Genomic DNA, 11,598 nt, shown 5'->3' with positions numbered 1-11,598 from the left:
ACTGGCTTTCTGCCTGAAAATTGTACAAACTTGATCTGGAGTTTTTAAGAACTGTAACTACCTCATTACACGATGTCATCTACCTGCTCATTGTTCAGAGCAGGAGCGTGTGTAAGGGAAAGTCAATTACAAGCAAAGTGCTTCTGCTGTGAGCAAAGCTGGATAGCACAGAGAGCAGGTGAATACAAAGAGTTGATAAAGAACAATCCAAATAAATGTGAGCTTGAACAGCAAACTGACAGTGGCTTTCCAAGAGGATGGCACTAGGATCACTGCTGCCAAAATGATTGTTAAACTGGAGCTTATATTTATTCATGAGATTTGTAACTGTCATAAATATTTATCAGCCAGGATTTAGCATTGTCTTCACATACGGGCTGTGGTTGTTGCACAGCAAACGGCTGCCAGATCTTATGTGAAGGCTCTGTTGATTTGCAGCTCTCTGCTGAATGGCACAACATACCATGATGGGAGTGCGTTTCTGATCCCCATAGCTGGTGTGTGTGGTCAGACAAAGAATTATCTGTGGCTATAGCAGAACCGTTTGCTTTGTGTTCACAGGTACAGCATGACCAAGGGCTGGCAGCTCTTTTGGCTCTGCACTGGCTTGTTCCCACCGAGCAAGTCACTGCTGAAACATGCCCAGAAGTTCATGGAGACACGTCAGAAAGAGACACTGGCCCTGGAGTGCAGCCGGAGGATTCAGAGAGTGATGAGGTAATAGCCAGTAATATAGCCAGCCCAAACTGTTCAAGAATTGTTAGTCAGGTGCCAAAAAATCACATGGACTAAAATATTGAGGCTCTTACTTTTCTTCCTCTCTTTACATCCTTTTCTTTTAAACTATCATTCTTAATTCTCTCACAAACTTTGAATTGCTAGGAAAGGTCTGTGTCACAGTTTCACTTTTTCTTTCAGAGTTAGCAACATTTTTAAAACTTCAGCATCACATGTCATCACTTGACTCCCAGAGCTGAGTATTTCAAACATACTTAAGGGCACACAGCTTGAAATGAAGTCCTGAGCTGTCATTGACGTGGTCCTGACCTTGCTTTCCTTTGGTGAGGTAGCATGTCCTTATACCCCTTATATGTGCCTGAAGATTAGTCTTGAGTTTGTTGAATCAGTAGCTCAGAGCTGCACATTTGCAGCTAAAAACACTAGATTTTACTCATAGACAGGTGGCACCACTGAAGTCACTGATATCTGCAGAGTGCTGATGTGGCTTTGGTGGTTTTCTGTGGTGAAACATAGCAGATTCATGCTGGGAAGAGAGGATCAACACAATCAATTCCTGTTCTTTGAGGAAACCCAAATGAGCGAAGCCCTGAGACTTACCTGGCGGCTCACACCAGGGCACTTCTCGGTCCTCTAGGCATTACCCCTTTCCTGGTGAGGGTAGAAGCAATAAGGCCTCCAGCTCACAGTGTTTCCCAACCTTCTGAATGACTTCTTGATGTAAGGAACTTGATGTGACCAGAGATAGTGACGGGATACCTGGTTTTCAGGCAGGATCAATTAAACTGTAGGGGGAAGGTTTCCTTAGATTCCTCCAGGCACTGGAATTACCCAGCTTGACACTCTGAGAACACAGTGCTTTGGTATCAAGATTAACCCCAGCCTTCTCCCTTCTGATGCTGCTGTGAGTTACCACTTGCCTGCCACAGACCTCTTCTGTGAGGAAGCTGCCCACTGATTTCTCCCTCCAGCTCCTCCATCCTCCCCCTTCTCTTAAGCTGGGCTCTGCATTTGGTCTGTAAGCCCTGTGGACCATGCTCGAGGGGAATGCTAACGCAGTGGCTGTCCCCCTTTGCAGTGGACCTTTTGGCACTGCTGGGGAAATGTCACTGCACATTGAACTTGCCTTTGAAGTGCCTGAAAAATGCATGGCAAGGAATGCTATTCATTGGTTTTTTCTATGGAGAAGACTGAAAATTTCCTGCCTCCCTGTATCATGTGCTATTCACGCTTTAAGCCCTGTTGAGCTGTACAGAAATTCTTTAGAGTGGGAAAATGGGGAGGGGAAAGGAGAATGGGCTGTTTGGGAGGAGAATTATATCTGCTAAACTGCCCCACATATGGAGGCTGGGGGATGGGAAGAAGAACAAAGACAAATGTTGTTTTCTAAGAGCATTTCTTTTCTTAAGATTAAACTTACATCTGCTCAGAATAGAAAGAATAGAATATTTCAGTTGCAAGGGACCTACAATGATCACCTAGTCCAATTTCTCCCTGTAAGTAACCTGCTGTCTTTGGAAAGGGAAGAGCAGGCAGCTCAAAGGACTGACCTACAATACCTGGAGTGGAAGCCAACTGAGTGCTTGGGTACATCTTTTCCTCCATAAACAGCTCTACAGCTTCATCCCCAGACTCCTGGCCAGGGAACCAGCAAACATGGGTGTTAAGCAGATCTTGCCTTGGCAATGAATTCCTAGCTGAGGCTGTGAGGAGAGATGGCCCTGTGCCTCCAGCCAAGCTGCTGCACTTCCTTGGTCTCCTATGCCCTCCCTCTGCTGCAAGTCCAGGAACAGATGACTGAGTAGGGCAGGTCCACACTCCTAACAGTGCCTGCACAGTACCAAAGCACATACTGTTCAACTTAGTTACAGTCAAGTTTTCTTTCTCCAAATGGAACTGCTAATTTATTTAATGGAAAAAAAATAGTTTTCAAATCCATGCAACTAAAGCTGGATGCCAGACTAAGCTCTCTTCCTGAGAGATAGTTTCAGGAAGAGAGAGGAGTTTTAGCCCATGAGAGGAGAGAGAGAGGAGTTTTAGCCCATGAGCTACAGTGTACAAATCTCCAAACAGTCTGCTCTGTGCCACTAAGGGCAGGAAAATACCAGCCCCAGAAGGTAATGTGCTAGATTTGTCCTCACTGTATCAAATTTTTTGCATGACTCAGACTTCAGGGCCAATTGCTTTGCTTTAAAAGGCAGCTCTGCTCTGAGGAATAATTTCAAAGAACTGGGATTGTACAGCTTAAGCACCTCTTGAGTCAGTGATTACATGCCAGCTCTTATATAAAATGTAATGCTTCTAGTAGCCCTCCAAACTTTTCTGGTAATTGCCTCCTGAACTGTAACTCATTTTGTATCTGAATGCACATCTTATTGCTGATGCAAGAATTAAATAAAATGTATTTCTCCTTGTGGCCATTATCTTCACGCTTCAATAACAATAAGGAAAAATGTTGCTGAATACATAGAAGGAGTAATGGTACGGGCTAAGAAGGTGCCTTATTCATGCAACCTCCTTGCAGAGTAGAACACCCTTTTAACACACATACTAATATGACCCTAAATTAACAGTTTCTTGCTGTTAATACACTGAATTTGCACTGGGGTGAAGGTCCATTGGAGCCTACTCCATCACACAGTACTAGCTTTTTGGATGGAGTCTGTTGTTCAGATGGAATACTGTTGTTCAGCTCCTCAAAGATTAGACATCCAGCACTGATCTCTCTTATGATGGTGGTGGCATTTTCCAGGAGTGGCTCCAGGAAGTGGGCACCTCATCCTGTGGAGGTTGAGGCCATCTTACAGAACAATACTAAGATCTTACACAAGATTTGCTTCCCCAACGAAACAGAACAGGTGAGAACTTACTTGTTTTCCCAGCCTTGACCATTTTCCCAGCCATGATGTGTTCATGCAGGAGCATGTTTCAAGACATTCAGTGTTCTCATTTCTTCCTCTCCTCTCTGTAATAAGCGTCTTGTTATCTCATAGACATTTGATGTGGGAACAAACACCAAAATCCGTACTCTGTGTCAGAACATCGCTTCCAAATTGCAGCTGAGCTCCTGGGAAGGTTTCAGCCTCTTTGTGAAGATTGCAGACAAGGTAACTCTTCTCAGCTATGGCAGGGTTGCCAGATTCCCCCCTCCACTCTTACTTATTTACCAGACCACCTGAACAACCACATATGAAGCCAAACAAAAGAGAAGGTCATTACTGCTTCTGTCTTACTGAGTCGATACAACCTAGACTCAAACTTTTAGCACCTATTATTTTTTTGAGTCTCTTGAAGGGGCTGGAGAGAGATGCAGAGTTTCTATCAATCTACTGGTACACAGGTAGTACTAAAAGCAGAGAAGACATGGGCTTTCTTGCAGCTGCTGGAATGGTAGAAAATTGCATATATATATGTATACTGCTGGATTCAGCCCTTTTCCACTCAGGCTTTGCCCAGGAGATGTGCTGCACATGTACAGTATGCACTAGATAAGGGAGAGCAGTGGCTGACCAGCACCAGTCAATTTCTCTCTAGTTTCTCAGAAGCTTGCCCTGCGTGAGCTGAAGGTAGGCTGCCTTGCTGAGAGGTCCCTTCTCTCTGGAACTGTGATCAATGCAAAAGCAGCACTGAGTCCAAGCACGGGGATTTTCTAACACGCTGCGTTCCTGAAAAGAGGAACTTGGTATGTGGCAATATTTTACAATGAGGAGGTGACTAAGAATAAGGTAGGCATCTTCAGCTTGACTTCAATAAGCAGGCTGGAAAGAAAAAAAGCAACAGAAGACGCAATAAAAATCCCCATATGAAATGCAAGTCATTTGAGCCTTCCTCCTCCTATTTCTCTACTTCTTTCGCCTTGCCTCTGTCTTTTCTGCCACAATTGTGGTCTCTCACTGTAGACAGGGAAAGAAAATTCAGACCAATACTTGGGTATGTTGGCACAGGCAGTATTTTATATGATCTACTAATCCTTCCTTTCCCTCCTTCATTGCTTGACCTCTTCCAGGTGATCAGTCAGAACGAAGCAGACTACTTCTTTGACTCACTAAGGCAGGTGACAGACTGGAACAGGAGGAACAAACCAGGGAAAGATGGTAAGGAGAATGCCAGCATGGCAAGAATCTGCATGACATGCTGTGCTGAACTGGGGAAACCAGCAAATTTATTCAGTAGGATTTACTCCATCTTGGAAAGTGTGTGGCAGAGCCTTATTATATAATTTTTGTTTGCACACACATGGTTACTGCCTGCACCAGCAGTAAGATCCAGTGACCTGATGCTGCCAAGCACTGGCTATCAGAAACACCAGAACATCTTTGTGGGGAGATCTCTCCAGAAATTTCTACTTGACACCAAATATTTTTTGACCTGTTGCACCCAAAACACACAGCTGAATGCATCCAAGTTAGATAGGTTGATTCTCTTCACAGTCCAAGGCTCATGCATTGCCAGATCAGGTATCAGCCAACACATGTAAATAGGTTCTTTGCACAGTGTCAGTCCCATTCCTTGGGTTGTTTAGAAAATTGTTGTCAAATTATTAGCTGATGATACCAAAGCACAAGTCATATTGCCAGGGGAACACTAGTTAGAATAAAACAATACAACACTAATGACAGCAATTCTTTGCATTTCACCCCCATGTATAACACACAGTTTGAAATCTGCATCAAACTCAAACTCCACTCAAATTTCATATTAATTTATCCTGACCTTTCCTTATTTCAGGACAGCTGAGGTTCAATTTCCTGAAGCACTATCTACATATCTAAGACTTTCTAACTTCCCTCTTCTCCCCACAGCTGATGAAACTGCTAGGAGCTCTGAAAATCACAGCATAAAGATGTGGGTACACTAAATCACAGTTCATTTCTGTAAACACAGCCATCAGGGAATGTACCTGCATCAATATAACTGAATTCGGGTGTGCTGCACATCAGCAGGCAGCTGTCATAAGCACCAACAAATAACAAACACTCATATTGCTTTTATCCTCAACTTCTTCCTCTGTCTCTGAAGAGCCAGCACCTTAGATCGCTGCATGATCAGTGTCCAGGAACTGACAACTAATAACCTTCTTGGTCATCTAAAATGGCTTTTTGTATTTTTTTGTTACTAATTTTGTTTGTTACTATTAAAACCAGAATTACATTGCTGAAGAAACTTACAAACCATTTAAAAACTGCAGAACTCTACAGTGATACAGCGAATACTAACAAGATGATGTTTCCTTAGGGGCTATGTCTGCGGCTTATGAGGTATACTTCATGAGAAAGCTGTGGCTGAATGTAACTCCTGGGAAGGACCTGAAAGCTGATTCCATTTTTCATTACCACCAGGTAACCAGCTCTGTAAAGCATAAAAATAATGGCAAACAATGTGATCCAAGAAATACTCCTGAGAAAGTAAGCCTGCTGGAGTATTACTATCTCCCTCAGCAAGGCTTGCATTATAGAGCCTCCAGAAGAATGCCTCTGGAGGGCACAGCTCAGCCTCAAGAGCAGATTTATTTCTCACAGCGTTCACACCTTAGCTATACTGCTTATGTAAGGAGCATAATTTTTCCCTGGAGGTGCTCGTCTTACTCATAATTGTATGGAGAATCATAGAATGGTTTGGGTTGGAAAGGACCTTTAAAGATCATCCAGAGAACCTCCAGAAAGATTCAAAAGTTCTTAGGATGCCCTTGGACTGCGTTTGGTGAGACTTGTATCCTGACCTCACAGATTTAGCATGCATAAGTCAGTGTTTGCTTCAGCCAATTCTGTCTTGATTCAGAGCTGGTCTCTTCCAGGAGTTGCCAAAGTACCTCAGAGGCTACCACAAGTGTTCCAAGGATGAAGCTGTCCAGCTGGCAGGGCTGATTTATAAAGTGCGCTTCAACAATGACCGCACACAGCTGGCAACCATCCCCAAAATCCTGAAGGAGCTGGTACCAGACAATCTGCTCCGAGCAATCTCACCAGATGAGTGGAAGAAGGTAAGAACATCAGCTTTCAGTATTCATACTACTTCCACAGAGCTTTATCAAAGAAGAAAGACATGGAGCCACACTGTGGTTTTAATCTGACAGTCTTTGAAAACACTAAGGAGGGATGCTATTGGATGTTGCTGTTTTGCTACTTAGAATTCAGTTTTTGCATCCTCTCTACCAAAGCTCTGGAAGATATCTGCAGGCCTGCACGAATGATTTGAGATGTGCATCTTTCTTGGAGATACTAATCTATTTTCAGTGTCCCGAAGAAGAGGTAGAGATAGGAAAGTCAGTGATGGGATTGGGGATTTGAGGATCTTGTAGAGAAACAGAAAATTAATAAGTGTCCTAAATATTTCATAGTTTGGCCAGCAAATCAGTCACCTTGCACTGTGTGCATGTACTCACAGCAAAAGGCTCTTCTACCCACCAAAAGGCAAGAAAGTTTCAGCAGGCACTTGTCACTTACTCCACTAAGGAAAACATGGGACACTATTTCAAATACAGAAGAAAATTTCACCCTACATGTTTCAGCAGAAAACGTGATACATGTCTGTGGGTGTTGAACACTGGCTTTCTGAATTTTATTTCATCCTATATTGCCCCTCTGGCCTCAAATCCATTATCTTGGGCTCCGGGACTTCCTTCACCCAACTCATTAGTAAGGAACACTGAAGAGGTTCTGGCTCCACCTGGCCCTATGGCATGGTAGGCTATTTTCATTTTCACAGTCTTCTGTTGCTGTGGGCAAATGACTAATCTTGGTGATGATCTGATGCTGTCTTTAATGCTAATGCTGGACACTGGAAACCTGCCTCTCTCCAACTGAATAGGCTTTGTATCCTTTTTTTATAAAAAGAGCATTACTGCAGCATATAGCAAACATGAAGGAAAAACTGTGGATGAGGCCAAGATTGCGTTCTTGAAAATGATACACCGGTGGCCAACGTTTGGATCAGCCTTCTTTGAGGTGAAGGTAGGTTTAAAGGCCTGTATGAATGGCTTTGGTAGCACACCAGCACTGGGGGCTATGAACTGAATGTAATTCTTTATCTGTGTAAGTGACAATACACTATAAAGCTGAATTCCAAACATCTACTGAAAAAAACGCAGTTCCTTGAAAGGGGGGAGATGGGTTCTTTATCCATTCTGAACTATGCCTGTTATTTACTGGCTATGTTGTTGTTCCAGTTGTAATACCTAATATTACAACTATGTAGTAGATGGGGGGGCTTTTAGTTACATAGATACTTAATTGTCCTCTCATTGTTCTCCACAACAAAATGCTGCCAAATTCTGTATCTCTGGGGACTCTTCCCTCAGAACAGAACTGTACTAATCCTCTCATTATGCAGTGGATACCTCCAGGAATCATTTCCCACCTCTACCTTTAATTTCTCTTCGCTAGGTTCTTAAGTGGTTTGCAACCAACCATTAAGCCTAATCAGATAGCCTAGGAAATAATGCACTTGATTCTGCTTTTATGTAGCAGCTGCTCAAGCCATCAATGTATGGTCAAAAAAGTCATCCTTAGCAATAGTTACATAATATTGAAGAGCTTTCTGTTTCAGTGTTTATTTGGTAAAGAGAACAAGCAGCACTGGACACTGTTAAAGGTCACTATGCACCTGATACAGATAATTTCTTCATTTTCTGCTTGTCTTGCTCTGTTACTCATTTATAGCAAACCTCGGAGCCAAATTTCCCAGAAATTGTGCTGATTGCAATCAACAAGCAAGGAGTCTCACTGATACATCAGAAGACAAAGGTAACAGTTGCTTCTCAAGGGTCTATCTAAGGAAGGATTCAATTGACCAGCTAATTTAGGGACAGCAACAGGACCTTCTCCCTGAATGGTAGGAGAGGACAGAGTCCCTCTATTCATTTTCTGTGTGAAACTGAAGAAAATGGCATTGCCTCAAATCACTTATTTGCAGTTTTTTTGCATTGGAAAAGAAACACTGTAGAGCATCTCTGAAAAAAGAAGTGGTAATCATGATGGACCTGGGCAAAGTGGTAAGATCAGGCAGATGGACAGATGGTGCACTAGGGAACCTACTTCAGAAAAATGCTTTGCAAGAAACCCAAGCTTTCTAAAAGATCAGGTCAAATGACAGAGTTCACCAGCTCTCTAACCCAAACAAGTCTGGTCTTACCAAGTTCCCAGGCAAAAGCATTTATGAATATCGTATCTGCTTTTAATGAGAAAACAAATATTCAGCAAGTTTCAGATTATTGTAAATATAATGTCAGCATGCTAAGGCAAAGGTCAATATATAATGAAAGGAAGTCTCATTACAGTGATTGAGACTCACCTGCTTGGTGAAAATACAATATACCACTAGTCTGGATGCAAGACCTACCTTGATCCACGGTGTTTATAAAGGAAGTGGGAAAGAAAAAGAATGCTCCAGCTCTACAGGCTTTCTTACATAACAGCCCATTTTCATTTGAGAAATGTTCTATAGCTCAGTTTGTTTCCCCTTACAGGAAATTTTAACAGTCTACCCCTTCAATAAAATCTCCAATTGGAGCAGTGGGAGCACATACTTTCACATGACAATAGGGAACCTGGTACGAGGAAACCGGATCTTATGTGAGACATCTCTGGTAAGAAAAGTTTTGTCAATTTATACACAAGAAACTCCTAATTTTTCCTTTACATCCAGAATTGCTACAAAACCATGGTGCCAAAACAGATGTTAAAACCACCACAGATACAAAAAGCATTCATTGCTATGTCAATAAAATTGCAATTTAGAACTGGTTCAGGGATATATAATGCCATCTGATGCAAAGATATAAGTCAAAGAGACAAGGAAAAATAGTATTTTCCCAGATTCTTTCCATACATCAAAATTCTGTTGGAAACACTAAGAAAAGATGGCACTTACCCACAAAACTAGGTAAGAGGCTTTTTGTCTTGCATGGTTTGATCCATCTATGCAGTAATGCCATCCTTGTAAGATCTTACACTTTTCAATGACTGGTACCACCTTTTTAAGAATTGGTTTCAGATTGTTCACAGACTCAGACTAGTATCACTGTATTGATATTTAAAGGTAAATTTTTAAAAATAACAAAAAAACATTTAAGGGCTAACTTCTCTCACAGAAGAGCTTGGATTCCTAAGTACAAGATCTCAATCTATGGAATGACAGACAAGGAGACAGTAGAGCTATGCTCTGTAAAGTTTTGTAAACCTATGAAGGAAAGAGCAGAGGGAGGAATAGATAAATAATTATCAAAACAGTGATAGCTGTTGGAAGAGGAGATGTCCATGCAAGGAAGAACCTACGAAGAAGATAAAACAGTGAGGAAATTAAAGCTATTTTTGCTTCTGGAGCACTTTGAGAGACTTAAGACTTTTTTCTTTTCTGACAGGGTTACAAAATGGATGACCTGTTGACATCCTATGTACGCCTGCTAATGAATGCTGTAAACAAGCAAAAGAACCTCCCAGCCTGAGAGTGGAAATAGAACCCATGACCTATATCTGTGCCAAACTACCTGTTAATTTCACCTCTCAGAAGAAATGTCATTTAAAAAATATGAATCATTATGATCTTCTGATCACACACTGAACAAACTGTCTTGCTGAAATATTACTACAACAGAAGCTCAAGTGACCATGTGCTTTCAAGTATCTGTAACACTTGTCCATCTCAGATGTAGTATAAGAATTGCGTTCAGATTTTGGACTGAGAGAAAGTTTAGCTGGATTTTAATGTAATATGGGGGCAGGAGGCAAAGGAACCCTAATATGAAAGCATCTTCTAGTACTCAATCTCCTCCATTCTTAGAGACACACAAAGAAAATGTTCTCTTGTTGCATATACTCTTACCAAATACATAAACTCCTTGGGTCTTTGCAAACAAAGGTAATGTTATTTTTTAACTCCTATTGGTAATACTAAGAGTGGAGAAATGCCCTTTAGTTGTAGGATAACTGGACACCTTGAAAGGTAAGATGCAGGTTTTCATCCTTTTACCACTAGATTATATGCTGCAAGTTACAGAAGACTATGACAGCCAGTTACTGTGAGAATAGAACTATCATTCTTGTGTGCTGCTAAATTAGCAGGCTGTCCACTGGTTTACCACTGCCTTGGTTAAATGTAATAGTTTTCTTTCTTCCCCATTTTGTAATGCAGTTGGAAACTAACAACTGCTTTCTACTATGCAGTTTCTAGTAAGCATAAACAAACTCTGAAATGAGTCTGGATTTTGGATCCATTACTTTTAATCAATTGCTTCTATTTCAAGTTATAGATGTGCTATTCAGTGCAAATCAGAATCAAAGAACTCAGTCTAACAGACATCTGTTGAAAAGAGACTTTTCTGCTCTATAAAAATGTTCTCAGCTTGGAGTTATGTAGACATTCGTTCATGAGACAAGAATAATGGCTTTAATTTCTCACTAAGTTTTCTATTTCCTGTTTAGCAGGCATTTTTGGGTGGTAAAATTTGATTCAGCATTTGTTCATCTCTCAGACCTTTGTAAAGGCACAACTTCGGTCCTACAGGAACTAGAGCATGCTCAAAGTGCGTAAAGCACATATATGCTGTGGTGGCAGTAAGCCTAGATGCTTACTGCACCAGAGAGCAAGCGCTCCTTCCTCAATGATAAGCCCGACCTTGCTCACAGTGAAACACGGATATGTCTTAAAGCATTTACACCAAGTTCCTTCAGACATGATCTGGCAGTGCTGGAAAAGCAGCTCTGCTAGATCTCTAATTTGCCAATGTATGCACAATGGTCCTCTTGTTCCCTCAGATGTGTGTGTGTGAAATTCAAACACTAATGGGAGTTTTGTACATGGGTGGCAGGGAAGAGCCCCACTCTCTTTGTGCATCTAAGTAAGTGCCACACTTGTCAGAATAGT

The 11,598-nt window shown here is 41.7% G+C and overlaps 1 protein-coding gene across 1 annotated transcript; it reads left to right on the top strand.

The window, feature by feature from the left end:
• Positions 1-561: 561 nt before the first annotated feature.
• Positions 562-10,180, top strand: LOC104526978 (unconventional myosin-VIIb; the record flags this gene model as incomplete). Its single annotated transcript, XM_010170572.1, has 10 exons — positions 562-717; positions 3,491-3,596; positions 3,732-3,845; positions 4,745-4,832; positions 5,974-6,077; positions 6,533-6,718; positions 7,572-7,688; positions 8,397-8,480; positions 9,203-9,322; positions 10,097-10,180. Coding segments are annotated over 10 exons (1,159 nt in total), but the record flags the coding sequence as incomplete, so codon positions are not given.
• Positions 10,181-11,598: the final 1,418 nt, after the last annotated feature.

Source organism: Antrostomus carolinensis, unplaced genomic scaffold (assembly GCF_000700745.2).
Source record: "Antrostomus carolinensis isolate BGI_N321 unplaced genomic scaffold, ASM70074v2 scaffold45086, whole genome shotgun sequence".
Lineage (NCBI taxonomy): Eukaryota > Metazoa > Chordata > Aves > Caprimulgiformes > Caprimulgidae > Antrostomus > Antrostomus carolinensis.
Note: the sequence above shows the minus strand (reverse complement) of the source record. Positions and strands in the feature narration are given on the sequence as shown.